Source organism: Salvelinus namaycush, chromosome 24 (assembly GCF_016432855.1).
Source record: "Salvelinus namaycush isolate Seneca chromosome 24, SaNama_1.0, whole genome shotgun sequence".
Lineage (NCBI taxonomy): Eukaryota > Metazoa > Chordata > Actinopteri > Salmoniformes > Salmonidae > Salvelinus > Salvelinus namaycush.
In genome coordinates, this window is record NC_052330.1 from 22,023,205 (window position 1) to 22,047,298 (window position 24,094).

At 44.6% G+C, this 24,094-nt stretch overlaps 1 protein-coding gene across 3 annotated transcripts in view; it reads right to left on the bottom strand.

The window, feature by feature from the left end:
• Positions 1-24,094, bottom strand: part of fig4a (FIG4 phosphoinositide 5-phosphatase a) — a 104,536-nt gene that overhangs the window by 50,522 nt on the left and 29,920 nt on the right. For 2 of the 3 annotated variants that reach the window (XM_038962328.1, XM_038962326.1), the window contains 6 exons: positions 19,093-19,190; positions 12,098-12,231; positions 8,993-9,109; positions 1,666-1,711; positions 1,374-1,522; positions 1,080-1,246 (listed from right to left, as the gene is read on the bottom strand). In XM_038962328.1, coding sequence (XP_038818256.1) covers positions 1,080-1,246; positions 1,374-1,522; positions 1,666-1,711; positions 8,993-9,109; positions 12,098-12,231; positions 19,093-19,190 — 711 coding nt within the window. The remainder of the gene's footprint in view (positions 1-1,079; positions 1,247-1,373; positions 1,523-1,665; positions 1,712-8,992; positions 9,110-12,097; positions 12,232-19,092; positions 19,191-24,094) is intronic. The other variant, XM_038962327.1, reaches the window with a different exon arrangement.

A 24,094-nucleotide genomic window follows, 5' to 3' on the forward strand; every position in this document is an offset into this window, starting at 1 on the left:
CGATCGCTGCCACACCTGCCCGCCCGTCTAGCATCACTACTCTGGACGGTTCTGACTTAGAATATGTGAACAACTACAAATACCTAGGTGTCTGGTTAGACTGCCAACTCTCCTTCCAGATTCACATTAAGCATCTCCAATCCAACATTAAATCTAGAATTGGCTTCCTATTTTGCAACAAAGCATCCTTCGCTCATGTTGCCAGACATACCCTCGTAAAACTGACTATCCTACCGATCCTTAACTTCGGCGATGACATTTACAAAATAGCCTCCAACACTCTACTCAGCAAATTGGATGCAGTCTATCACAGTGCCATCCGTTTTGTCACCAAAGCCCCATATACTACCCACCACTGCGACCTGTATGCTCTCGTTGGCTGGCCCTCACTTCATATTTGTCGACAGACCCATTGGCTCCAGGTCATCTATAAGTCCTTGCTAGGTAAAGCCCCGCCTTATCTCAGCTCACTGGTCACCATAGCAGCACCCACCCGTAGCACGCGCTCCAACAGGTATATTTCACTGGTCACCCCCAAAGCCAACTCTTCCTTTGGCCGCCGTTCCTTCCAGATCTCTGCAGCCAATGACTGGAACGAATAGCAAAAATCACTGAAGCTGGAGACTCATATTTCCCTCACTATCTTTAAGAATCAGCTATCAGAGCAGCTTACAGATCATTGCACCTGTACATAGCCCATCTGTAAAAAGCCCACCCAACTACCTCATTCCCATATTGCTATTTATTTTTTTGCTCCTTTGCACCCCAGCATCTGTAATTGCACATTCATCTTCTGCACATCTATTACTCCAGAGTTTAATTGCTAAATTGTAATTATTTCACCACTATGGCCTATTTATTGCCTCACCTCCCTAATCTTACTCCATTTGCACACACTGTATATATACTTTTCTCTTGTGTTATTGACTGTATGTTTGTTTATTCCATGTGTAACTCTGTGTTGTATGTGTCGAACTGCTTTGCTTTATCTTGGCCAGGTTACAGTTGTAAATGAGAACTAGTTCTCAACTGGCCTACCTGGTTAAATAAAGGTGAGATAAAAGTGTGTCCGTGTCTACCTGAGAAAGCGTTGCTATAGTAACGGGACAGGGTCTGCATGATGTCTTTGGAGTGCTGTGTCCAGGGGGCTATCTTCCGGTAGGTCTTCACCCTGTGGACCAGCTGGGAGCCCCCGTACTGCAGAGACAGGGTGTCCCCATGGTCTTCATACAGTTCCTCAAACAGCCTGAATTGGGGAGGGGGGTAAAGGTCACACAAGGTCAGAGATGTCAACAGCATTTTCTAATTACTTATGTCAACTTTTAGAAAATGTTTAAGTGAGTCTCAGAGGCGAGAGTAGAGTAGGGTTTTACCTAACACAGTCCGTGTCGAACTGCAGCTTGGGCTTGTCAATCATGCCCAGAGCGTAGAGCTGATAGGCCAGAGCACACTTCCCCACCATGAACTGGGCCGTGTTAGTACGGTCCAGACAGTCCACACAGTTCGTCCTCAACACACCTGTCTGAAGATAGGAGAGGAGAGCTCAGCAACAACAAAACATTTGAATGTGGGCGCTGATAAAAGACGTGCATCATCTCCACCTTCAGGTTTCCATGTCAACAGCCACCGCTTGCTTAGGTGTGTACGGTGTGTAATATACCGTACCTGGACACGCCCACTTGAGGTGAGACTTCCCCCAAGATCTCCCCACCTGAGGAAAGAGAAAACTCCTTTAATCAATTAAACACTGAGTATGCTTGTTGTACTTTTATACTCCTGCAATGCACATTAATTGTCTAGAGACGGCACAACTCAAAGTTTCTGAATCTGAACACATTTAGGACTGGTGCATCGAGGAGTAATTATCCAATGCCACAAAGCACTGTATGATGAAAACCAGAGAAACATCGGCTCTACTACCCATAGCATCTCTTTCCTCTCCAAGATTACCATCCCGTCCTCTTTGCTTATCAATTTAGGTCACTCTAGGCTTGCTTCATTGCCAGGTGTATCTAGCCCCTGGCTTGTATGCAAAGCATGATATGCTAATGTAAAAAATAATGAACCCCTTTTCTCCCCAATTTCGTGATATCCAATTATGATCTTGTCTCATCGCTGCAACTCCCCAACGGGCTCGGGAGAGGCGAAGGTCGAGTCATGCGTCCTCCGAAAAAGCACCCGGAAGCCAGCCGCACCAATGTGTCGGAGGAAACACTGTTCAACTGATGACGGAGTCAGCCTGCAGGCGCCTGGCACGCCACAAGGAGTCGCTAGAACGCGATGAGCCAAGTAAAGCCCCCCCGGCCAAACCCTCCCCTAACCCGGACGCCGCCCTATGGGACTCACGCTCATGGCCGGTTGTGACACAGCCTGGGATTAAACTTGGGTCTGAAGTGATGCCTCTCACTCATTATGATGGCGTCGACAGGAAACACAGAAACATGGCTCTCTCAGGATATGTTGTCAGAATCGGTTCAGCCACCGGGCTTCTCCATGCAACACGCCGACAGAGATAAACACCTCTCTGGGAAAAGATAGGGGGTGTATGCTTTATGATTAACGACTCATGGTGTAATCATAACAACATACAGGAAGTCAAGTCCTTCTGCTCACCCGATCTAGAATTCCTTACAATCAAGTGTCAGCATTTTACCGACCAAGATAATTCTCATCATGTATAGTCACAGCTGTGTACATTCCCCCTCAAGCAGACACCAAGATGGCCATCAAGGAACTTCACTGGACTATATGCAAACTGGAAACCATACATCCTGAGGCTGCATTTATTATAGCCAGGGATTTTAACAAAGCAAATTTGAGAACAAGACTACCTAAATTCTACCAGCATATTGATTGCGCATGCGCAATACCCTCGACCACTGCTACTCTAACTTCCGCGATGCATGCAAAGCCCTCCCCCGCCCTCCCTTCGGCAAATCCGACCACGATGCCATCTAGCTCCATCCGTCTTATAGGCAGAAACTCAAACAGGATGTACCAGTGACGAGAACCATTCAACGCTGGTCTGACCAATTGGAAGCCACACTTCAAAATTGTTTTGATCACGCGGACTGGAATATGTTGAGGTCAGCATCAGAACAACATCGACCTATACACTGGCTCGGTGAGTGCTTTTATAAAAAAGTGCATTGGAGATGTTGTACACACTGTGACTATTAACACCTACCCTAACCAGAAACCGTGGATGGATGGCGGCATTCACGCAAAACTAAAAGCACGATCCACCGCATTTAACCATGGAAAGAGGTCTGGGAATATGTCTGAATATAAACAGTGTAGCTATTCCTTCCGCAAGGCAATCAAACAAGCCAGTACAGGGACAAGGTGGAGTCGCAATTCAACAGCTCAGACACAAGACACAAGGCAGGGTCTAAAGGAAATCACGGACTACAAAAATAAATCCAGCCACGTCACAGACGTCACGCTTCGAAACACTTTCTTCGCCCGCTTTGAGGATAATACAGTGCCACCATCGCGGCCCACTAACAAGGACTGCGTCCCCCCCCCCCTTCTCCATGGCTGATGTGAGTAAAACATTTAAACGTGTTAACCCTCGAAAGGCTGTTGGCCCAGGCAGCATCCCTAGCCGCATCCTCAAAGCATGCGCAGACCAGCTGGCTGGTGTGTTTAAGGACATATTCAATCGCTCCCTATCCCAGTCTGTTGTCCCCACATGCTTCAAGATTGCTACCATTGTTCCTGTACCCAAGAAGGCAAAGATAACTGAACTAAATGACTACCGCCCCGTAGCACTCACTTCTGTCATCATGAAGTGCTTCGAGAGACTAGTCAAGGATTATATCACCACCTTACTGGCCAAACTAGACCCACTTCAGTTTGCATACCGCCAACAGGTCCACAGACGACGCAATCGCCATCACACTGCCCCATCTCATCTGGACAAGAGGAATACCTATATAAGAATGCTGTTCATTGACTACAGCTCAGCATTCAACACCATAGTACACTCCAAGTTCATCATCAAGCTGGAGGCCCTGGGTCTCAACCCCACCCTGTGCAATTGGGTCCTGGACTTTCCAACAACGACGAGACAGACTAGAGGGAGGAGGTGAGGGAACTCGGAGTGTGGCGTCAGGAAACCAACCTCTCACTCAACGTCAAGAAAACAAAGGAGATGATCGTGGACTTCAGGAAACAACAGAGGGAGCACCCCCCTATCCACATTGAAGGGACAGCAGTGGAGAAGTTAGGAAGTTTTAAGTTCCTGGGCGTACACATCACAGAACGAGGCTGAAGAAATGTGGCTTGTCACCCAAAACTAGAGGTCGACCGACTTAGATTTTTCAACGCCGATACCGATTATTGGAAGACCAAAAAAAGCCGATTCCGATTAATCGTGCCGATTTTTACATATATATATATATATTTAAAAAAAAAATATATATATATATATATATATATATATATATATATATATATATATGTAATAATGACAATTACAACAATACTGAATGAACAATAAACACTTATTTTTACTTAATATAATACATCAATAAAATCAATTTAGTCTCAAATAAATATTGAAACATGTTCAATTTGGTTTAAATAATGCAAAAACAAAGTGTTGGAATAGAAAGTAAAAGTGCAATATGTGCCATGTAAAAAAGCTAACGTTTAAGTTCCTTGCTCAGAACATGAGAACATATGAAAGCTGGTGGTTCCTTTGAACATGAGTTTTCAATATTCCCAGCTAAGAAGTTTTAGGTTGTAGTTATTATAGGACTATTTCTCCATATACCATTTGTATTTCATATACCTTTGACTATTGGATGTTCTAATAGGTACTTTAGTATTGCCAGCCTAATCTCGGGAGTTGATAGGCTTGAAGTCATAAACAGCGCAATGGAAGAGCTGCTGGCAAATGCAAGACAGTGCTGTTTGAATGAATGCTTATGAGCCTGCTGCTGCCTACCACCGCTCAGTCAGACTGTGCTATCAAATCATAGACTTAATTATAATAACACACAGAAATACGAGCCTTAAGTCATTAATGGTGGTCACGATAACAACACCCACCCGTAGCACATGTTCCAGCAGGTATATCTCACTGATCATCTCCAAAGCCAACACCTCATTTGGCCACCTTTCCTCTGCTGCCAGTGACTGGAACGAATTGCAAAAATCGCTGAAGCTGGAGACTTTTATTTCCCTCACCAACTTTAAACATCTGAGCAGCTAACCGATCGCAGCAGCTGTACATAGTCCATCTGTAAAACAGCCCACCCAATTTACCTACCTCATCCCCTTACTGTTTTTATTTATTTACTTTTCTGCTCTTTTGCACACCAGTATCTCTACTTGCACAAGATCATCTGATGATTTATCATTCCAGTGTTAATCTGCTAAATTGTAATTATTCGCTCCTATGGCCTATTTATTGCCTACCTCCTCATGCCTTTTGCACACAATGTATATAGACAAATTTTTTCCCCTACTGTGTTATTGACTTGTTTATTGTTTACTCCATGTGTAACTGTGTTGTTGTCTGTTCACACTGCTATGCTTTATCTTGGCCAGGTCGCAGTTGTAAATGAGAACTTGTTCTCAACTAGCCTACCTGGTTAAATAAAGGTGAAATAAAATAAAAAATTAATATGGTCAAATCCGGAAACAATAATTTCGAAAACAAAACGTTTATTCTTTCAGTGAAATACAGAACCGTTCCGTATTTTATCTCACGGGTGGCATATATAAGTCTAAATATTGCTGTTACATTGCACAACCTTCAATGTTACGTCATAATTACGTAAAATTCTGGCAAATTAGTTCGCAACGAGCCAGGCGGCCCAAACTGTTGCATATACCCTGACTCGGCGTGCAATGAACGCAAGAGAGGTGAAACAATTTGCCTAGTTAATATTGCCTGCTAACATGAATTTCTTTTAACTAAATATGCAGGTTTAAAAATATATACTTCTGTGTATTGATTTTAAGAAAGGCATTGTACATTCGTACTCATTCGTGAGTACTCTAGAGTACTCTCTCAACTAGACTAAAGAAGGCCAATTGTATTGCTTCTTTAAGCAGCAGAACAGTTTTCAGCTGTGCTAACATAATGGTAAAAGGGTTTTCTAATGATCAATTAGCCTTTTAAAATGATACACTTGGATTAGGTAACACAACGTGCCATTGGAACACAGGAGGGATGGTTACTGATAATGAGCCTCTGTACGCCTAAGTAGATATTCCATTAAAAATCTGCAGTTTCCAGCTACAATAATCATTAACAACATTAACAATGTCTCCACTGTATTTCTGATCAATTTGATGTTATTTTAATGGACTAAAAATGTGCTTTTCTTTCAAAAACAAGGACATTTCTAAGTGACCCCAAAGTTTAACGGTAGTGTGTGTGTGTGTGTATATATATATATATACACACACTGCTCAAAAAAATAAAGGGAACACTAAAATAACACATCCTAGATCTGAATGAATGAAATATTCTTATTAAATACTTTTTTCTTTACATAGTTGAATGTGCTGACAACAAAATCACACAAAAATGATCAATGAAAATCAAATTTATCAACCCATGGAGGTCTGGATTTGGAGTCACACTCAAAATTAAAGTGGAAAACCACACTACAGGCTGATCCAACTTTGATGTAATGTCCTTAAAACAAGTCAAAATGAGGCTCAGTAGTGTGTGTGGCCTCCACGTGCCTGTATGACCTCCCTACAACGCCTGGGCATGCCTGATGAGGTGGCGGATGGTCTCCTGAGGGATCTCCTCCCAGAACTGGACTAAAGCATCCGCCAACTCCTGGACAGTCTGTGGTGCAACGTGGCGTTGGTGGATGGAGCGAGACATGATGTCCCAGATGTGCTCAATTGGATTCAGGTCTGGGGAACGGGCGGGCCACTCCATAGCATCAATGCCTTCCTCTTGCAGGAACTGCTGACACACTCCAGCCACATGAGGTCTAGCATTGTCTTGCATTAGGAGGAACCCAGGGCCAACCGCACCAGCATATGGTCTCACAAGGGCTCTGAGGATCTCATCTCGGTACCTAATGGCAGTCAGGCTACCTCTGGCGAGCACATGGAGGGCTGTGCGGCCCCCCAAAGAAATGCCACCCCACACCATGACTGACCCACCGCCAAACCGGTCATGCTGGAGGATGTTGCAGGCAGCAGAACGTTCTCCACGGCGTCTCCAGACTCTGTCACGTCTGTCACATGTGCTCATGTGCTCAGTGTGAACCTGCTTTCATCTGTGAAGAGCACAGGGCGCCAGTGGCGAATTTGCCAATCTTGGTGTTCTCTGGCAAATGCCAAACGTCCTGCACGGTGTTGGGCTGTAAGCACAACCCCCACCTGTGGACGTCGGGCCCTCATACCACCCTCATGGAGTCTGTTTCTGACCGTTTGAGCAGACACATGCACATTTGTGGCCTGCTGGAGGTCATTTTGCAGGGCTCTGGCAGTGCTCCTCCTTGCAAAAAGGCAGAGGTAGCGGTCCTGCTGCTGGGTTGTTGCCCTCCTACGGCCTCTTCCACGTCTCCTGATGTACTGGCCTGTCTCCTGGTAGCGCCTCCATGCTCTGGACACTACGCTGACAAACACAGCAAACCTTCTTGCCACAGCTCGCATTGATGTGCCATCCTGGATGAGCTGCACTACCTGAGCCACTTGTGTGGGTTGTAGACTCCGTCTCATGCTACCACTAGAGTGAAAGCACCGCCAGCATTCAAAAGTGACCAAAACATCAGCCAGGAAGCATAGGAAACTGAGAAGTGGTCTGTGGTCACCACCTGCAGAACCACTCCTTTATTGGGGGTGTCTTGCTAATTGCCTATAATTTCCACCTTTTGTCTATTCCATTTGCACAACAGCATGTGAAATTTATTGTCAATCAGTGTTGCTTCCTAAGTGGACAGTTTGATTTCACAGAAGTGTGATTGACTTGGAGTTACATTGTGTTGTTTAACTGTTCCCTTTATTTTTTTGAGCAGTGTATATATATTTATTCATTTTTTCTTCTTCTTTTGAATGATTATTTTATTCATAATTGTGGTAGTGTAAGAAGGTTAGCCTCCAGACTAGCAGTGAGCCCCACAGGAGTCTCCATATGAGACAACCCAGGGCTAGTCAGAATGTCACATGTCTGGAAGCACGGAAGAAATAATAAATTAAGAAGTAAATGGAGGAAGACTTTTCATTTGTGACACGTCTGGCCTGGACTCAAGTCAACAACCCCGCCAGAGACGAGAGAGTGGGCGGCCGTGTGTGTGTGTGGTCCATGTGCATATGTGTGTGTTTCTTAAGCATGAGCAAATGTATAAAAGCAAGGGAGTGTGTTTGATAATGTAACATAAAGCTAATAAATACGGCATTAGAAGAATGGCTAGCAGCTTAGGTAACCAGATGGAAATGTCAATGCTTGTGATTAAGATATGCAGATAGTGAGCAGTGCAGCCCTTCTTCACACCCTTCTGCTGCTGCATGCTCCGTCATCTACTCTGATAGGTAGGGATACCCTGGCCATGACTATTCAGCAAGACTCCCATCGAACAGACCCATCTATTCCCATTACTGGACATTCATTTATATCAGAAGGAAAAAAAGAAATGTAATTGCTATTAATGCGTGATTGTAAAATACTGTATGATTAGTTATTAGACGGAGCTTTATAACAGCCCTCAGAGGGACTTTGTCTAACACACTAAAACAAACGTAGCAATAAACACCAACCCCTGTAAAAAAATCTAGAGGGTGGGGTGAGGTAGTTATAGAGGTATAGGTTGGGTTGTAAAGGGCGCAAGTTTTTACCCCTCTGGCGTCACCTCTCGTCTGGGTGTACCTCTCGTCTGGCCTGTTTGTGTGTACCTCTCGTCTGGCCTGTTTGTGTGTACCTCTCGTCTGGCCTGTTTGTGTGTACCTCTCGTCTGGCCTGAGGGTGTGCGTGTGTGTGTGTGTGTGTGTGTGTGTGTGTGTGTGTGTGTACCTCTCGTCTGGTCTGAGGGTGTGGCAAAAGAAGTCAGAGCGGTTGATGAAGAAGCCGGTCCTCTTGACCACGTTCTCTGCTATCATACTAAGACGGTCCAGCACGTTATACAGCTTACTGAGAGAGGGAGGGAGGGAGAGCGAGAGATGCGATCATTATTTGACACACTGGAAAATAATTTACCAAAAATCAGAGCAAACTGGAATGTTATTTGGTCCTAAACAGAGAGTACACATTGGCAGAATACCTGACCACTGTGACTGACCCAAAATTAAGGAAATGTACAGACTCAGTGAGCATAGCCTTGCTATTGAGAGAGGCCACCGTAGGCAGACATGGCTCTCAAAGGAAAACAGGCAATGTGCACACTGCCCACCAAATGAGGTGGAAACTGAGCTGCACTTCCTGACCTCCTGCCAAATGTATGACCATATTAGAGACACATATTTCCCTCAGATTACACAGATCCACAAAGAATTTGAAAACAAATTACATTTTGATAAACTCCCATATCTATTAGGTGAAATACCAGTGTACCATCACAGCAGCAAGATGTGACCTGTTGCTACAAAAGCAACCAGTTTAAATAAAAACATATTTATTATTTTTTGAACTTCAGCTACATACAAACTTTCTTGAGTGTAATGTTTACTGTTCATTTCTGATTGTTTATTTAACTTTTGTTTATCATCCATTTAGCCCCTTAAGCCCCTTAAAGAGAGAGAGAAAGAGACAGAGAGAGGGGGCGGGGCAGGCAGACAGAGAGAGGGGGCGGGGCAGGCAGACAGAGAGAGGGGGCGGGGCAGGCAGACAGAGAGAGGGGGCGGGGTAGGCAGACAGAGAGAGGGGGCGGGGTAGGCAGACAGAGAGAGGGGGCGGGGTAGGCAGACAGAGAGAGGGGGCGGGGCAGGCAGACAGAGAGAGGGGGCGGGGCAGGCAGACAGAGAGAGGGGGCGGGGCAGGCAGACAGAGAGAGGGGGCGGGGCAGGCAGACAGAGAGAGGGGGCGGGGCAGGCAGACAGAGAGAGGGGGCGGGGCAGGCAGACAGAGGGAGGGGGCGGGGCAGGCAGACAGAGAGGGGGGGCGGGGCAGGCAGACAGAGAGAGGGGGCGGGGCAGGCAGACAGAGAGAGGGGGCGGGGCAGGCAGACAGAGAGAGGGGGCGGGGCAGACAGACAGAGAGAGGGGGCGGGGCAGACAGACAGAGAGAGGGGGCGGGGCAGGCAGACAGAGAGAGGGGGCGGGGCAGGCAGACAGAGAGAGGGGGCGGGGCAGGCAGACAGAGAGAGGGGGCGGGGTAGGCAGACAGAGAGAGGGGGCGGGGCAGGCAGACAGAGAGAGGGGGCGGGGCAGACAGACAGAGAGAGGGGGCGGGGCAGACAGACAGAGAGAGGGGGCGGGGCAGGCAGACAGAGGGCGGGGCAGGCAGACAGAGAAAGCATATGAGTGTTAGGCAACTTAAAAGGTCTCTTTGAAAAATGTTTTCACTGAACTTGAACATTTCCTTCAGGGACAGCAACAATAACTCATCTACTGTTAAAGTTAGGTCCATTGCTGGTGATCAAAGGTAGCTTGGGGAGTACCATGCCAGTGAAAATGAATAAGGGAAAGATGTGATCTTCACAGCGTTTCCATAGCTGCAGTGATGGATAACCCCAGGACTTTGTGGTTAATGTACTTTGGCCCATGAAATATATAGCCCTTCTTGGGTCACATGGGACCATGTGCTGCTGTATGTACTGTATATAACCATGTAGCCTAGAGGATCCCAAACTAGGGGGCAGATATGAAAATGGGGTTGCGGGAGAATTTCCCAAATCCCCCCCAAAAATGTAATATATAAATACAAAAAATATATATTATAATACTGTCTTTGTATCTCAATTTTTATGTGGTTAACCTTAAAAATCTAAAATGAAAATGATTATACTCCAAAACTCCCCAGCTTATGCTCTCCAAATGGATGTTAGCTGTGAGGATCGAGATGCCCATGCAATGACTTTTGTTCGCTATAAATGTTGGGGGAGGCTATTCACGAGGACATATTGCTCTGTCTCATGATTCCGGAGTGTGCTGTGGCTATATTGACGAAAAACAGATTCCATATGGGATCGAATGGTGGGCTTTTGCACAGATGGAGCTCCATCTATCACGGGACGGCGGGCAGGCCTCCGCACTAGTTATGAACGTGAATGTGATTTTTCGCATTGAGAGAAGAGCGGTTGTCATTCACAATGGATGTAAAAACAACGGACTTGGTTGACTTTCTGTGTAATGAAAATAACAGAACACAGCATCAGTAAGTGTCCCACATGAGTGATGACTGCTCATCTCCAACGCTTGGAAGGGCACTTTGGGACCTACTTCCCAAGACAACTGGTAACTCGGAATGAAAAGAGCTCCAACTGGGAACATCTGCTTTGAACAGTCATGTAACTCGGAACTCAGCCATCTTTCTAGAGCTTAGACTTCCTGACCTGAAGATCACTAACGTCAGGATTCAACCACGTATTTGTCTTAGTTCCCAGTTGTCTTGAAAGCACCATAAAAGTCATGGTAGACTACCCTTCGCCAGCTCATATCTGTGTGAAGCTGGATCCAGTGCTCGTCTGCATTAAAATCAAATATCCATCCAGGTTGGATGTGACAGCAGAGAGGAGGTGCGTACTATTGACCACGCCCCCTGACTTTGAGAAGCTCTGACGCGACACCCATCAAACATACCCATCTCATTAGTGGTGGCGAGATATAAGACATTATCAGTATAACTTGCAATTGACTGTCATAGTCCCACATTAAAAGTAAACATTGGTTGTTAATTACAACAACAAAAAATTCACATGGGTGGGGTCACGAGACTTTTCAGATATCAAAATAGGGTTGTGGGCCCAAAAAGTTTAGGAACCATTAAATGTTCTGAGGTGTTGACTTAGGTTGCTGGGACAATACTTTGTACCTCTGGCTCTTACAGAACACGATGCTGGTGTAGGGTTACGCTAAAGCAGCCGGTATGAGTAGGATGAAGTCGCAACCAAACACTGATCTTAGGCGTTTCCCCTTTAATGGTTAAGGATAGGGTTTGGGTGAGCTGATCCTAGATCTGTACCTCTTGGTGTATCGGGCCATGTCCCAGGCGATGTAGTCGATGCAGTGTTCTGGAGGGAGGAACTGGTTGAGGTTGATTACAGCTGGGAAGAGCTCCTCACTGAGGATCTTCTCATGCTTTCTCTTCTCTCGTTTCTACACACAGACACGGAGACACACACATCATCAGCGTTACTCATTTACACTGAAGGAAAGGTCTCTGATTTATGAGAAGAGGCATGAAAGTCTATGGTAATTTCATAATTTTTGTCTCGTGCAAATTTCTCCCGCAACGGTACCACCTGAATGAACATAACATTTTTTTTAACATCTCCATCCGTTAACTACATACAGATGTAGGACCTTAATTTGAGCCAGTTTGCTAAAGCAGGAAAATAGTTCTGCAGCAACAGGAAATGTGAATTATGTGGATTATAATTAATGGAATTTTTGTAGGGGTTGATACATTTTGCGTTAGGGCAAATTTAAGTCTGAAATGTCAAAGTGGAAATTCAAATACACTACAAGTTTGCATTTCCTGCAGTGCAGGAAAATTCTCAGCAACAAAAGAATGATCAAATGAAGATCCTACATCTGTAACTAAGATCAGATGGAGCTACCTTAAGAGAGAACTATTTACAGACACTTAAAACTAGTGAGTCACAACCTACCAACCAACCATTAATGCCCGTTCACCCACAGGAGCAGTGTGTGTACGTGTGCGCGCAGTAGTCATCACCTCTTCTCTCCAACGCAGACACACAGACACAGTACTCCTAGCTCTGCATTGACATCAGCTAATCATGTCTACAGCAGCCAAACTATGTCTGTCTACCAGATCTTCAGTTCCTCTCTACGAAACGTTCTCTCAAAACACACTCTCCCTCACATATGCTGGCTACTTACTGCACTGTCAGTTCCTATTCATTCTGTTTGAAGCCAAGAGAGTCTACCCCCGCATCCCAGTATCCAAGCCCCCTGCTGCTCCTCCTGTCATCTCTCCTAAAGATCACGCCGGTCGCTAGACCTTCAACAACCTTTTAACCACTTATCTACAAAACACACACACGCCTCTATCAGTGTCACAGCACTGGCCAAACAGCCAGTTAATAACCAGCCATTAACCACTGCCAGGCTCTCTCTCACAGCATGGCATCAAAACACACACACACACACACACGTGCCAAACAAAGTATCATGCATACACGCACACAACTGCAAACACACTCATCATGTGCCAGCATACCATGCATGCAGTACAGTACAGTACATGCTCTGCACACACAGATGGGAATCATGCAAAATGCATGCACATGGATACACACAGATCTCACACACCTGCATAAGAGTGTGGCAAGGCATGACAGAGGCTCTTGCTGTGACAAATGAACAGTGGTTAAATGTGTCTCTGCACAAACGAGGGAATTTCCCAGTTAAGAGAAATGGATCCTGATGAGTGACACACCCCCACCTACCCATCACAAATCACTACTACGTTGCAAAGTCTATGGTGACTTTTTTTTATTGCTGCTTGTGAGTGAGAGGGGTGGGGGGGGGGGGGGGAGAGCGGGGAGCGTGGGACTAAGGGGGAGCACCCTACCCTCTCATCCCCTACTGCACATGGCCGAGCTTGTGCAGGCAACGGAGGGCTGTGATTGGCTATCCCTCTTCTCGTTCCCTTGTGAGTGACATGCACAGGACACCCGAGCTCAGCAGTAAGAAGGGGGGGGTTCACAACACTGTGTGAAGAGAGTGTGTGAGTGCATTTAAGGTGGTTCTTCAACAGCTTGTAATTACCAGCCCCTAACCAGTTTCATCTCTCCAGTACCTCTTTTATCACTCCATCTGTCAGAGTAACCACAACAACTGTTCTTTTCCAATGTATTGACACAGCTAGGGAGTTAGCCTAAACCTTCACTAGCTAATTAAATCAACACACCAGGCTATTGTCCAATCACATGAAGCTGTGATTCCAGGAATCCTGCTGGTTTCTTAGAAAAATCCTCAAGTGAAATTCTCAGTCATTTGGATGTGTCTGTAAACACTTCATTATGGTCATGTTGGATATTACATCTCTCCTTGTTTTCTCCTCCACAGGGACATCTGACACCAGAGAATGTGTTTTTTTTCCTCCAAAAGCTTATTTAATGCCATCTTTAGTATAAATATGTTAATTGAAACATTGCAGTAATATAATGCTTGGAAAACAACACAATGGGGCCATACTTACAAACATTATATATATTTTTTGTTTAACCTGGACCCGTCTCAAAACGAGCATCAGCAAGATACAATCGTGGACATAGTTGCACATGATAGAACGCTACATTGTAGCTGGCCCCATCAGCTGACAATGATTATATGTGTATATACATACACAAGTTGAAGTCGGAAGTTTACATACACTTAGGTTGGAGTCATTAAAACTTGTTTTTCAACCACTCCACAAATGTCTTGTTAACAAACTATAGTTTTGGCAAGTCTGTTAGGACATCTACTTTGTGCATGACACAAGTAATTTTTCCAACAATTGTTTACAGACAGATTATTTCCCTTATAATTCACTGTATCACAATTACAGTGGGTCAGAAGTTTACATACACTAAGTTGACTATGCCTTTAAACAGCTTGGAAAATTCCAGAAAATGATGTCATGGCTTTAGAAGCTTCTGATAGGCTAATTGACATCATTTGAGTCAATTGGAGGTGTACCTGTGAATGTATTTCAAGGTATACCTTCAAACTCAGTGCCTCTTTGATTGACATCATGGGAAAATCAAAAGAAATCAGCCAAGACCTCAGAAAGAAAATGGTAGACCTCCACAAGTCTGGTTCATCCTTGGGAACAATTTCCAAATGGCTGAAGGTACCAAGTTCATCTGTACAAACAATAGTACGCAAGTATAAACACAATGGGACCACACAGCCATCATACCGCTCAGGAAGGAGATGCATTCTGTCTCCTAGAGATGAACATACTTTGGTGCAAAAAGTGCAAATCAATCCCAGACCAACAGCAAAGGACCTTGTGAAGATGCTGGAGGAAACAGGTACAAAAGTATCTATATCCACAGTAAAACGAGTCCTATATCGACATAAACTGAATGGCCGCTCAGCAAGAAAGCCACTGCCCTAAAACCACTATAAAAAAGCCAGACTACGGTTTGCAACTGCACATGGGGACAAAGATCGTACTTTTTGGAGAAATGTCCTCTGGTCTGATGTGTTACGCCCTGACCATAATTTGCTTTGTATGTTTTATGTTTTGGTTGGTCAGGGTGTGATCTGTGTGGGCATTCTATGTTGTTTGTCTGGTTTGTCTATTTCTGTGTTTGGCCTGATATGGTTCTCAATCAGAGACAGGTGTTTTGCGTTGTCTCTGATTGGGAACCATATTTAGGTAGCCTGTTTTGTATTGTGGGTTATTGTCTATGGCAGGTGCCTATGTCTGCACTGTTTATTTATAGCTTCACGTTCGTTTGTTGTTTTTTGTATAGTTTGTCTAGTGTTGTTCGTCTTCGTTCATTAAATTAAGTATGTATTCAAACCACGCTGCGTTTTGGTCCGATCCTTACTCCTCCTCAGACGAGGAGGATTACGACGAACGTGACATGAAGAAACAAAAATATAACTGTTTGACCATAATGACCATTGTTATGTTTGGAGGAAAAAGGGGGAGGCTTGCAAGCCGAAGAACACTATCCCAACCGTGAAGCAGAAGGGTGGCAGCATCATGTTGTGGGGGTGCTTTGCTGCAGGAGGGACTGGTGCACTTCACAAAATAGATTGCATCATGAGGTAGGAAAATTATGTGAATATATTGAAGCAACATCTCAAGACATCAGTCAGGAAGTTAAAGCTTGGTCGCAAATGGGTCTTCCAAATGGACAATGACCCCAAGCATACTTCTAAAGTTGTGGCAAAATGGCTTAACGATAACAAAGTCAAGGTATTGGAGTGGCCATCACAAAGCCCTAACATCAATCCCATAGAAAATTTGTGGGCAGAAATGAAAAAGTGTTTGCGAGCAAGGAGGCCTACAAACCTGACTCAGTTACACCAGCTCTGTCAGAAGGAATGGGCCAGAATTCACCCAACTTATTGTGGGAAGCTTGTGGAAGGCTACCGGAAACATTTGACCCAAGTTAAACAATTTAAAGGCAATGCTACCAAATACTAATTGAGTGTATGTAAACTTCTGACCCACTGGGAATGTGATGAAAGAAATAAAGCTGAAATAAATCATTCTCTCTACTATTATTCTTACATTTCACATTCTTACAATAAAGTGGTGATCCTAACTGACCTAAAACAGGGTATTTTTACTAGGATTAAATGTCAGGAATTGTGAAAAGCTAAGTTTAAATGTATTTGGCTAAGGTGTATGTAAACTTCCGACTTCAACTGTATATGCTACCACTGGTGTGTGTCCAAATTTGACATTTTTGATAACAACCGCCGTGTCTTTGTGAGACGCAGAGTAGGTGAACGGATAATCTCCGCATGTGTGGTTCCCACCGTGAATCTTGGAGGAGGAGGTGTGATGGTATGGGGGTGACACTGTTGGTGATTTATTCAGAATTCAAGGCACACTGAACCAGCATGGTTTCCACAGCAATCTGCAGCGATACGCCATCCCATCTGGGTTGCGCTTAATGGGACAATAATTTATTTTTCAACAGGACAATGACCCAACATCTCCAGGCTGCGTAAGGGTTATTTGACCAAGAAGGAGAGTGCTGGAGTGCTGCATCAGATGACCTGGCCTCCACAATCACCCATCCTCAACGCAATTGAGATGGTTTGGGATGAGTTGGACCGCAGTGAAGGAAAAGGCGGCAACAAGTGCTCAGCATATGTGGAAACTCCTTCAAGAAAAGCATTCCAGGTGAATCTGGTTGAGAGAATGCCAAGAGTGTGCAAAGCTGTAATCAAGGCAAAGGGTGGCTACTTTGAAGAATCTAAAATATATTTTGATTTTTTTAACATGATTCCATATGTGTTATTTCAGAGTTTTGCTGTCTTCACTATTATTCTACAATGTAAAAAATAGCAAAAATAAAGAAAAATCCTTGAATGAGTCCAAACTTTTGACTGGTAATGTATATACACTACCGTTCAAAAGTTTGTGGTCACTTGGATATGGCTTAAAAAAAAAAAAAAAGTTTGTTTTTGAAAGAAAAGCAATTTTTTTGTCCATTAAAATAACATCAAAATGATCGGAAATACAGTGTAGACATTGTTAATGACTATTGTAGCTGGAAACGGCTGATTTTTAATGGAATATCCACATAGGCGTACAGAGGCCCATTATCAGCAACCATCACTATTGTGTTCCAATGGCACGTTGTGTTAGCTAATCCAAGTTTATAATTTTAAAAAGGTTAATTGATCATTAGAAAACCCTTTTGCAATTATGTTAGCACAGTTGAAGACTGTTGTTCTGAATAAAGAAGCAATAAAACTGGCCTTCTTTAGACTAGTTGAGTATCTGGAGAATCAACATTTGTGGTTTCGATTACAGGCTCAAAATGGCCAGAAACAAATAAGTTTCTTCTGAAACTCATCAGTCTATTCTTGTTCTGAGAAATTGCCAAGAAACTGAAGATCTTGTACAATGCTATGTACTATTTCTTTCACAGACCAGCGCAAACTGGTTCTAACCAGAATAGAAAGAGTGGGAGGCCCCAGTGCACAACTGAGCAAGAGGACAAGTACATTAGTGTCTAGTTTGAGAAACAGACGCCTCACAAGTCCTCAACTGTCAGCTTCATTAAATAGTACCCGCAAAACACCAGTCTCAACATCGATAGTGAAGAGGCGACTCTGGGATGCTGGCCTTCTAGGCAGAGAAAGGAAAAGCCATATCTCTGTCCAGTGTCTGTGTTCTTTTGCCCATCTTAATATTTTGTTTTCATTGGCCAGTCTGAGATATGGCTTTTAAGTGACACCAAACTTATTTCCGGGCAATTTGGATAACTAGGGCCACTAACAATTTATAGGGCATTCACGCCCTGCTCTAAAATGTAGAGAAAAACAGGGCAATTCAAGAGCGTGCTATAAATTCATGTCAAAATGTAGTTTCCTTTGCCCTGTCATTATCAATCACTTGTTCTTGACAGTGTTGATGAAATAAGAACGTTAGTTTGCTAGTTTAGACTGAGGTGCTCTTGGTTGTATCTCTTCCATATTTAGCATTGGGAGATGGCACCATTTGGAGGTCTTTCTGCAGGATGGACCTATCAAAATCAACTTGATACCCTCGTCATTTTCATCTCCGATCCTTGGCTTCCATTGGCTATTTATTGGCGATCAATTTACATTGAGAGGGGCCGTTTCTATAGCGATTTAAAGGGAAAGACTCAGAAATACACAATGAAAACAGGAACAGATTGTCTACGCGGAGGGTGGATAATGAAATTCAGTCTGTCAGTCTTCGAAATAAATATTATTTAGTCCCTATGTTGCTTTCTATTTCACGGATTTCATTTAGAAAAAGTCCATATTTTCACTCATGAACGTGTAGCCAATGGTTAGCTTGTCAGTTGATGTTCGAAGTTAGCGCCAATCTGCCATGAAGCAGCGCCACAGAGTTCTATTGAGCAGTGACCACTTTTTGATCATCCCGGTGACGACATTTCATTCACTCTAAACATGCTCAATTCTCTGAGTATTCTCATGGTAGAGACATGAGGTTTGGACTATTGCTTTTCTGACGCAATTTTCTATTGAATGGACATATTTGTATAAACCTTGAATGAACTAATCATTTTATGGGTGAACACACAACAATTTAAATGAAGTAAATGGATCCGTGGAGACAAACTGTGGAACAATCCTTTAACTGTCCACTGATGTAACAGTATCGTAAATGGGTACTCTGAGGAAGGTTTCATCTATTGGACTCAGTTTCTACCAGAGTAATTATTCCGTTGTTCCATTAACAGTGTGACTGAGGTGTTGGTCTGAGGTGCCCTGTGGTGGGTGGTGCGGTGCAGTGAGGTGAGGTGCGGTTACCTTGACGAGGTTGAGGATGATGATGGGTGAGCCAAACCGCTGGAGCATCTGGTCAAAATGGAGGGCAGCTACATGGGCATAGGGGTCGGCCTGATCCACTGAAACACAACAGAGAGAGGTCAGAGAGCAGCTACACTACCGTTCAAAAGTTTGGAGTCACTTAGAAATGTCCTTGTTTGTTTAAAGAAAAGCACATTTTTTGTCCATTAAAATAACAGAAAAATTATCAGAAATACAGTGTAGACATTGTTAATGTTGTAAATGACTATTGTACATGGAAACGGCAGATTTCTCATGGAATATCTACATAGGCGTAGAGGCCCATTATCAGCAACCATCACTCCTGTGTTCCAATGGCACGTTGTGTTAGCTAATCCAAGTTTATCATTTTAAAAAGGCTAATCGATCATTAGAAAACCCTTTTGCAATTATTTTAGCACAGCTGAAAACTGTTGTCTGATTAAAGAAGCAATAAAACCGGCCTTCTTTAGTCTAGTTGAGTATCTGGAGAATCAGCATTTGTGGGTTCGATTACAGGCTCAAAATGGCCAGAAACAAATAACTTTCTCCTGAAACTCGTCAGTCTATACTTGTTCTGAGAAATTAAGACTATTCCATGCGAGAAATTGCCAAGAAACTGAAGATCTCGTACAATTCTGTGTACTACTGCCTTCACAGAACAGCGCAAACTGTCTCTAACCAGAATAGAAAGAGGAGTGGGAGGCCCCGGTGCACAACTGAGCAAGAGGACAAGTACATTAGAGTGTCTAGTTTGAGAAACAGATGCCTCACGAGTCCTCAACTGGCATCTTCATTAAATAATACCCGCAAAACACCAGTCTCAACGTCAACAGTGAAGAGGGGACTCCGGGATGCTGGCCTTCTAGGCAGAGTTGCAAAGAAAAAAACATCTCAGACTGGCCAATAAAAATAAAATATTAAGATGGGCAAAAGAACACAGACACTGGACAGAGGAACTCTGCCTAGAAGGCCAGCATCCCGGAGTCGCCTCTTCACTGTTGACGTTGAGACTGGTGTTTGTGGGTACTATTTAATGAAGCTGCCAGTTGAAGACTTGAGGCATCTGTTTCTCAAACTAGACACTCTAATGTACTTGTCCTCCTTGCTCAGTTGTGCACCGGGGCCTACCACTCTTTCTATTCTGGTTAGAGCCTGTTTGTGCTGTTCTGTGAAGAGAATAGTACACAGCGTTGTACGAGATTTTCAGTTTATTGGCAATTTCTCAAAGTTTCAGAATAAAGTTCTTTGTTTCTGACCATTTTGAGCCTGTAATTGAACCCACAAATGCTGATGCTCTAGATACTCAACCAGTCTAAAAGGACAGTTTTATTGCTTCTTCAATCAGAACAACAGTTTTCAGCTGTGCTAACATAATTGCAGAAGGGTTTTCAAGTGATCAATTAGCCTTTTAAAATTATCAACTTGGATTAGCTAACACAACGTGCCATTGGAACACAGGAGTGATGGTTGCTGATAATGGGCCTCTGTACACCTATGTAGATATTCAATATATTTTTTTAAATCAGCCTTTTCCATGTACAATAGTCATTTACAACATTAACAATGTATTTCTGATCAATTTAATGTTATTTTAAATGGACAAAGAAATTGCTTTTCTTTCAAAAACAAGGACATTTCCAAGTGACCCCAAACTTTTGAACGGTAGTGTACATGGGCGCACGGGTCGGCCTGGTCCACTGAGACACAACAGAGAGAGGTCAGAGGTTAGAGGGCAAATACATGGGCGCACGGGTCGGCCTGGTCCACAACAGAGAGAGGGCAGATGTTAGAGGGCAAATACATGGGCGCACGGGTCGGCCTGGTCCACTGAGACACAACAGAGAGAGGTCAGAGGTTAGAGGGCAAATACATGGGCGCACGGGTCGGCCTGGTCCACTGAGACACAACAGAGAGAGGTCAGAGGTTAGAGGGCAAATACATGGGCGCACGGGTCGGCCTGGTCCACAGACACAACAGAGCGAGGTCAGAGGTTAGATGGCAGATACATGGGCATAGGGCTTGGCCTGGTCTACTGAGGTGCAACAGAGAGAGGTTAGCTACATGGGCGTAGGGGGCGTCCTGGTCCACTGAGACAACAGAGAGAGAGGTTAGCTACATGGGCGTAGGGGTCGTCCTGGTCCACTGAGACAACAGAGAGAGAGGTTAGCTACATGGGCGTAGGGGTCGTCCTGGTCCACTGAGACAACAGAGAGAGAGGTTAGCTACATGGGCGTAGGGGTCGTCCTGGTCCACTGAGACAACAGAGAGAGAGGTTAGCTACATGGGCGTAGGGGTCATCCTGGTCCACTGAGACAACAGAGAGAGAGGTTAGCTACATGGGCGTAGGGGTCGTCCTGGTCCACTGAGACAACAGAGAGAGAGGTTAGCTACATGGGCGTAGGGGTCGTCCTGGTCCACTGAGACAACAGAGAGAGAGGTTAGCTACATGGGAAAAGGGGGTCGGCCTGGTCCATTGTGTCTGATAGGGAAGTGAGTTACTGTACTGTACATACATATCTTAGTGGGGAGAGCAGTCTCACAGTTACATTAGGGTCACTTTAGCATCTAGTTCACTCAACTCTATTTTGACTGAGCGATGAGCAAACGTTAAGGTTTCGGATGTTAGAAGGAAAGGGGGATACCTAGTCAGTTGTACAACTGAATGCCCTCAACTGAAATGTGTCTTTCGCATTTATCCCAACCCCTCTGAATCAAAGCCATGCCACTGGCTGTATCATAAGGTAAGCAATGTTTGATATGATTCATAAGCATTTCATAAGACCAACCAAAAGGTAACCTGGAAACATTAAGGTCATCTAACCTGCTGTTGGTTATACAGTAGAGTATTATTATACCATAACTAACACGCATGCCCATTTCCTTTCTGCCCCTCTCTCCATCATTTCACCCATCCGCTCTATTCTCCTTTCTGCCCCTCTCTCCATCATTTCACCCATCCGTTCTATTCTCCTTTCTGCCCCTCTCTCCATCATTTCACCCATCCGCTCTATTCTCCTTTCTGCCCCTCTCTCCATCATTTCACCCATCCGCTCTATTCTCCTTTCTGCCCCTCTCTCCATCATTTCACCCATCCGCTCTATTCTCCTTTCTGCCCCTCTCTCCATCATTTCACCCATCCGCTCTATTCTCCTTTCTGCCCCTCTCTCCATCATTTCACCCATCCGCTCTATTCTCCTTTCTGCCCCTCTCTCCATCATTTCACCCATCCGTTCTAATCTCCTTTCTGCCCCTCTCTCCATCATTTCACCCATCCGCTCTATTCTCCTTTCTGCCCCTCTCTCCATCATTTCACCCATCCGCTCTATTCTCCTTTCTGCCCCTCTCTCCATCATTTCACCCATCCGCTCTATTCTCCTTTCTGCCCCTCTCTCCATCATTTCACCCATCCGCTCTATTCTCCTTTCTGCCCCTCTCTCCATCATTTCACCCATCCGTTCTATTCTCCTTTCTGCCCCTCTCTCCATCATTTCACCCATCCGCTCTATTCTCCTTTCTGCCCCTCTCTCCATCATTTCACCCATCCGCTCTATTCTCCTTTCTGCCCCTCTCTCCATCATTTCACCCATCCGCTCTATTCTTTCAGTGTTATGACTTCATGTGGTGGTCATGCAGAGCCCCACACCTGCAGACAATTCAGCCAACCAAATGAAGATCTGGGTCAGTCAAACATCTCTTCCCCTCATGATCAGTCATGAGGGGAAATCAGTCATCCATTTAGGTCAGTTGTAAATGGTGATGTTGGGTAACCAGGGTGAGGGAGGGGGGGGGGGGCTGACTGAAGCCATTTTATGAGGCCCTCATCCTCGTTCCCACGTGGGTCGTCATGATTAGGACGAGGAAGCATGAAAAGACACGCTTCTCTTCATCCCTCCCTACAAAGCTATTCACCTACTTAAGCATGTCATAAAGACAACAGGAGGCTTGTGTAACCGCAGTCTCATTTTTCAGGACCGGCTGGCTGGGTGGTGACTGACCGCTATGTCCCACCAGGGTCTTCCTGATCGTCTACCTGTCCTAAATTCACTAATGGCTGATGATCTTGGAGCTGACAGGCATCGTTATCGAACAAGAATTGACATGTAATTGGACATCTTTGTGTCTATGGGCTTCTATATCTGTGTGTGCCTGATGCCATAACGCTGAATTGATTTAATGGATTAGCTGAATGACGTTTGAGCGGGCGCTTCATGAAATGGATTTCCATGGCTGAACAGCTGCACACAAGCCCAAGATCCCCATGCACAATGCCAAGCGTTGGCTGGAGTGCTGTAACGCTCTTCGCCATTGGACTCTGGAGCAGTGGAAAAACATTCTCCGTAGTGATGAATCACACTTCACCATCTGGCAGTCCAACGGACGAATCTGGGTTTGGCGGATGCCAGGAAAACGCTACCTGCCCCAATGCATAGTGATGTTATATCAGCAAAGGGGGGACCAACTCCATATTAATGCCCATGATTTTGGAATGAGATGTTCGACGAGCAGGCGTCAACATACTTTTGGTTATGTAGTGTAGATAGACAGATGGGAGAGGGAGGGTAAGGTCCCCATCACATAGATCTTGAGGACACACTAGCTCTCTCTGTACATTACATCTCTGCATTATGCACGTAAATGTCATCCTAGGATGGACTGAAAACCAAATGGAGGATGAGAGGAAAAGATCATTTCATATACAAATGCATGCGTGCGCGCGCATACACACATCTTGGGACAAGCTCTCAACCTCTTAGGTAAATATCATCCACGATGGACTGTAGACCAAATGGGGTAAGAAAGGATAACATCATTTAATGCAGTCGAGTCCACACACACAAACTGCAGTCTCTCTCCACCTTTTCAATCTCTGAGACCATCTGATCCTCACACACTCCCTAGGATGTATCCTGCTGGAGTCATAATGAGAAACAGAAATGGATGAAAAGAGGTGAGAATATCTCTCTCTCATCAATAGTAAAAC